This window comes from Salvelinus fontinalis, chromosome 14 (assembly GCF_029448725.1).
Source record: "Salvelinus fontinalis isolate EN_2023a chromosome 14, ASM2944872v1, whole genome shotgun sequence".
Lineage (NCBI taxonomy): Eukaryota > Metazoa > Chordata > Actinopteri > Salmoniformes > Salmonidae > Salvelinus > Salvelinus fontinalis.
The window spans coordinates 14167437-14173436 of record NC_074678.1 but is presented as its reverse complement, the minus strand read 5'-3'; the positions used below and the strand labels follow the sequence as shown (position 1 = coordinate 14173436).

The 6000-nt window shown below is 46.3% G+C and overlaps 1 protein-coding gene across 3 annotated transcripts in view; it reads right to left on the bottom strand.

The window, feature by feature from the left end:
- LOC129869519 (PH domain leucine-rich repeat-containing protein phosphatase 1-like) overlaps window positions 1-6000 on the bottom strand; it is a 72197-nt gene that overhangs the window by 38541 nt on the left and 27656 nt on the right. For all 3 annotated transcript variants that reach the window (XM_055943990.1, XM_055943991.1, XM_055943992.1), the window contains exons 5-7: window positions 4649-4795; window positions 3962-4189; window positions 515-717 (exon numbers count right to left, since the gene is read on the bottom strand). In XM_055943990.1, coding sequence (XP_055799965.1) covers window positions 515-717; window positions 3962-4189; window positions 4649-4795 — 578 coding nt within the window. The remainder of the gene's footprint in view (window positions 1-514; window positions 718-3961; window positions 4190-4648; window positions 4796-6000) is intronic.

Below are 6000 nucleotides of genomic sequence, written 5' to 3'. Positions count from 1 at the left end.
ATCCACACAGGTGTGGTTCCTGAGTTCATTAAGCAATTAACATCCCATCATGCTTGGAGTCATGTATTAAAATTTAAAATGCACAGTAGCTCATTATTTGGTTACCATGGCTAGAAGAGATCTCAGTGATTTTAAGAGGGGTCTCAAAGGAGCATAGGGGGTTTAAAGGGTGTGGGTGCGTGTCAGTCACCAGATCTCAACCTAATTGAACACTTATGGGAGATTCTGGAGCGGCGCCTGAGACAGCGGTTCCCATCAACAAAACACCAAATTATGGAATTTCTCATGGAAGAATGGTGTCGTATCCCTCCAATAGAGTTCCAGACACTTGCAGAATATATGCCAAGGCCCATTGAAGCCATCCTGGGTCGTGGTGGTCCAACACCCTATCAAGACACTATATTGGTGTTGACTTTATTTTGTCAGTAACCTGTATGTGCGTATGCGTCTCTCCATTCTCCGCAATGTGGACAATTACTATAACAAGTGTCCATGTTTGTGAGTGTATGTGTACCGTTTTGTGCTGTGTGCAGGCCCTTGAGTGCTAGGCCGCTGACTCTAAGGAGTGTGAGTGTGTTTCTGTCACAGCGTAGGAGCTCCAGCCTGGATAGGGTCCTGACGTCAAGCTCCTCCAACCCAGCATCCCGCACATCTAACTGGGCCACGTGGCTCAGCAGGCCAGCCTCCCCAACCACCACCCTCTGGAGCCTGTTCAACCTACAACACAGAGGGAGGGAGAGAGAGAAAGGGGGTTAGAGAATGGAGAGTGATCATTTAATGGGATTGTTGTTTCAAAACAGACATTTGCCCCCCGTTTTTACATGTATATCTGAGTTGATATTGAGTTGCACTCCCTTCTGCCCTCAGAACAGCCTCAATTCGTCAGGGCATGGACTCTACAAGGTGTCGAAAATGTTCCACAAGGATGCTGGCCCATGTTGACTCCAATGCTTTACACAGTAGTTTCACGTTGGCTGGATGTCCTTTGGGTGGTGGACCATTCTTGATAGACACGGGAAACTGTTGAACGTGAAAAATCCAGCAGTGTTGCTGTTCTTGACACACTCAAACCGGTGTGCCTGGCAGCTACTACCATAACCCGTTCAAAGGCACTTAAATAGTTTGTTTTTCCCCATTCACCCTCTGAATGGCACACATACACAATCCATGTCTCAATTGTCTCAAGGCTTAAAAATGATTATTTAACCCGTCTCCTCCCCTTCATCTACACTGATTGAAGTGGATTTAAGTGACATCAATAAGGGATCATAGATTTCACCTGGATTCACCTGGTCAGTCTGTCATAGAAAGAGCAGGTGTTCCAAATGTTTTGTATATTCACTGTAGCTACAGTGTTCTTATTGCCAGTGGAGTATATTGGAGGGATACGACACCATTCTTCCATGAGAAATTCCATAATTTGGTGTTTTGTACTTACATCCAGTAATCTTGTTCTGATTTGTCATCCTGAGGGTCTCAGAGATAAAAATGTAGCATAGTTTTGTTTGATAAAATAAATGTCTATATTCAAATGTAGGAACTGTGTTCTACAAATTGAACCCCTGCTGTCTCTTAAACTCTGCAGGTGCTTTGTTTGCATCTTTTGTTACAGCTTGTAATGTTTCCTAAGCCCAGTTCTGGTCGCCTTGTAATGTTTCCTAAGCCCAGTTCTGGTCGCCTTGTAATGTTTCCTAAGCCCAGTTCTGGTCGCCTTGTAATGTTTCCTAAGCCCAGTTCTGGTCGCCTTGTAATGTTTCCTAAGCCCAGTTCTGGTCGCCTTGTAATGTTTCCTAAGCCCAGTTCTGGTCGCCTTGTAATGTTTCCTAAGCCCAGTTCTGGTCGCCTTGTAATGTTTCCTAAGCCCAGTTCTGGTCGCCTTGTAATGTTTCCTAAGCCCAGTTCTGGTCGCCTTGTAATGTTTCCTAAGCCCAGTTCTGGTCGCCTTGTAATGTTTCCTAAGCCCAGTTCTGGTCGCCTTGTAATGTTTCCTAAGCCCAGTTCTGGTCGCCTTGTAATGTTTCCTAAGCCCAGTTCTGGTCGCCTTGTAATGTTTCCTAAGCCCAGTTCTGGTCGCCTTGTAATGTTTCCTAAGCCCAGTTCTGGTCGCCTTGTAATGTTTCCTAAGCCCAGTTCTGGTCGCCTTGTAATGTTTCCTAAGCCCAGTTCTGGTCGCCTTGTAATGTTTCCTAAGCCCAGTTCTGGTCGCCTTGTAATGTTTCCTAAGCCCAGTTCTGGTCGCCTTGTAATGTTTCCTAAGCCCAGTTCTGGTCGCCTTGTAATGTTTCCTAAGCCCAGTTCTGGTCGCCTTGTAATGTTTCCTAAGCCCAGTTCTGGTCGCCTTGTAATGTTTCCTAAGCCCAGTTCTGGTCGCCTTGTAATGTTTCCTAAGCCCAGTTCTGGTCGCCTTGTAATGTTTCCTAAGCCCAGTTCTGGTCGCCTTGTAATGTTTCCTAAGCCCAGTTCTGGTCGCCTTGTAATGTTTCCTAAGCCCAGTTCTGGTCGCCTTGTAATGTTTCCTAAGCCCAGTTCTGGTCGCCTTGTAATGTTTCCTAAGCCCAGTTCTGGTCGCCTTTGTTTGTTTGGTAAACTTGCCACTGTGGTGGATAGTTGGTTGTGTCCTTCCTTGGAGAGAGTACATTGGTTAGTTTCCAGGCACCTGCCCAGGCTGGAGACTCTTGCTCTACTCGCTGTTGGGACATCGGTCCGAGGAGGTGAGTACAGTCGACTGTGTACCTCAGTGGGAGATTTGGGTAGGGTAGTGACACTTGCTACCCGGAGCTATAGCCTTTCTTTTTCCTCTATTAGGCTTAGCGATGTGTTTCACTTTGGAATACTTTGGGCATGGTTATTTTGTTTGTTGTTTTTGTGTGGTGTCTGTGGACTGAGCAGCACATTTGTGGCCTGCTGGAGGTCATTTTGCAGGGCTCTGGCATTGCTCCTCCTGCACAAAGGCGGAGGTAGCGGTCCTGCTGCTGGGTTGTTGCCCTCCTACGGCCTCCTCCACGTCTCCTGATGTACTGGCCTGTCTCCTGGTAGCGCCTCCATGCTCTGGACACTACGCTGACAGACACAGCAAACCTTCTTGCCACAGCTCGCATTGATGTGCCATCCTGGATGAGCTGCACTACCTGAGCCACTTGTGTGGGTTGTAGACTCCGTCTCGTGCTACCACTAGAGTGAGAGCACCGCCAGCATTCAAAAGTGACCAAAACATCAGCCAGGAAGCATAGGAACTGAGAAGTGGTCTGTGGTCACCACCTGCAGAATCACTCCTTTATTGGGGGTGTCTTGCTAATTGCCTATAATTTCCACCTTTTGTCTATTCCATTTGCACAACAGCATGTGAAATTTATTGTCAATCAGTGTTGCTTCCTAAGTGGACAGTTTGATTTCACAGAAGTGTGATTGACTTGGAGTTACATTGTGTTGTTTAAGTGTTCCCTTTATTTTTTTGAGCAGTGTAGTTTGTATCTCAATTGTCAGTCGAATCCACATTTGTTTAGCAAGTCAGTAAATTAACTGTTTCGCTGCCAGACAAGGCTCCACTGACAGCCAGGTGTAGCGGTGGTAAGGATTCATTCCATGGTGCTGAAAAGAAAGCTCTGCTGTTGGGACAGCTTTATGTAGGGGGAACCATTTGTCACCAATACAGTTTGGGGTCAACGTTATAGAGCAATGAATGCATTGTTTAGTGTAGTGGCTTTGCTGGCATGCATCTGAAAAAAAGTTTGCCCCACCAAGATTTACACGCTAAAAATCGCCACTGCTTATTACATATCTATGAAGGGAGCTAGGCAAGGTTGATTCCCACTAGCCGAGCAGTACTAGTATTGAATTTAATTAATTGAAATGTTATTTGGGGTAAAAAAAAAAAAACATAGATAAAACAAGACGTGCATTTGATCCCAGAGCAAAACACTTGAAATAACTAATTAAAACACTTATTTACAAAGTAATATACCTGAGATCTATGTGTCGGTGGGGGAGCCACTGCAGGCCGGCCATATCCAGGGAGGAGAGCTGATTCCCAGCCAGACAGAGCCTCTCGACCCCCCTGAGCCTCTCCAGGGATGGAGGTACGCAGCTGAACAGGTTGAAGGACAGGCCCAGGTAGGTCAGGGCCTCCAGAGAGCCCAGCTCAGCAGGCAGGGAGTTCAGAGAGTTACCGTCCAGAAGCAGGGTCTGCAGGCTGGGGAGGAGGAGATGGCGAGAGAGGGTTAGTATGGAGCTCAGTGGGAGAGGGGATTATGTGTGTGGCTGTAACCTTCACATGAGCTTTCTGCTATCGTGCCTGATTTTGTGTGACATGTAAAACTCGTGATTCTTTCCACGAGGAACTTATGAAATAGAGAGATTAAGAATTTTAACTTTAAAAAAAGGCTAAATCTTTCAGATCCTATTACTGCAGCCTGATGTCTGAAAACAGATTTTCCCACCAAACATTTACAGCCTGGTTATTTTGTAGTGGACGGACTGGGCAACAGCACAAAACCCAACACTAACGCTGAGCGATTAACTAAATGTTTTTTGGGTGGGGGTTATAAAACAAATAACTGACCAACGGTGGTTCAGTTAATGTCTCAGTCACAGGCTCTCTCCCTCTTTCTGTCTACTGCCCCCTGGCCTTTAACCCTGTGACCCCACTCACTTGTGCATGGTCCCCAGCGCGGAGGGCAGAGAGGTCAGAAGGTTGCCTTGGAGGTTGAGCTCTGTCAGGGAGGTGATGTCGCACACGGCCAGAGGGAAGTCAGACAGAGCGTTGTTAGAGAGATTGAGGCTCCTCAACCTGCAGAACCTAGATGGGGGGGGAGAATGAGGGAGAGAGCGAGGGGGTCAATTAGACAGGAATTTTCAGAGAAAAACAAACAATAACATCACAGAAACAAGAGTCAGAAGAACTGGTTACATAGTGAGCCCATTCAGAACAACAACACTGTAGAAAGGGAGGACTGCGTTCCAAATGGCACCCTATTCTCTACATAGTGCACTACTTTTGACCAGAGCTCTATGGGCCTTGGTCAGAAGTAGTGCATTATATAGGGCATAATGCACCATTTGGGATGCATTCAGGGAGTGATTACAGACCAAAAACAATGTGACAACTGCCACCCAGGGGAAACTAATAAGGAGGAAGTCATGTGCCTAACTGGTAACTGCCAAAATAATGGAAACACGTGAGCATACAATTTATATTGAAAGCAATTGCTTCCACACAGGTGTGGTTCCTGAGTTAATTAAGCAATTAACATCCTATCATGCTTAGGGTCATATATGGAAATGCTGGGCAGGCCATTAGTTTTGGCTACCATGGCTATGCCCCCATAGGATGAAAATCCCCCATCCACAGGGCACGAGAGGTCACTGAATGGTTTGATGAACATGAAAACAGTGCAAGCCATATGTTATTCCAAGGTGTACTGAAGCTGTTCTGTCTCGCAGTGGCCCAACGCCCTATTAGTCTTTTGCAATCCCCTTGGTGCAATTTTCACAAGTTTATACTACATTTTCACAACTCTAAGTACAAAAATCAAAACAGACCATCAAAATGGCTCGTTTCAAAACTAAGCACATTTTCATTTGACGGAGTACAACAAACAAATTAGCAAAGTCACTTGTTCACTGCACCAAATCTCTTGCAATTTGCATACATATTCAATCTATTAATCTGCCTTTCACAAAAGATTATTCGCAAACTCCAAGTGGGCTGTCATGAGTGGCTTCCGTCTGGCCACTCTATCATGAAAGGCCTGATTGGTGGAGTGCTGCAGAGATGGTTCTCCCGTCTCCACAGAGGAACTCTGGAGCTCTGTCACAGTGACCATCTGGTTCTTGGTCACCTCCCTGACCAAGGCCCTTCTCCCCCGATTGCGCAGTTTGGCCGGGAGGCCAGGTCTGGTGGTTACAAACTTCTTCCATTTAAGAATGGAGGCCACTGTGTTCTTGGGAACCTTCAATGCTGCATAATGTTTTGGTACCCTTACCCAGATCTGTGCCTCGACA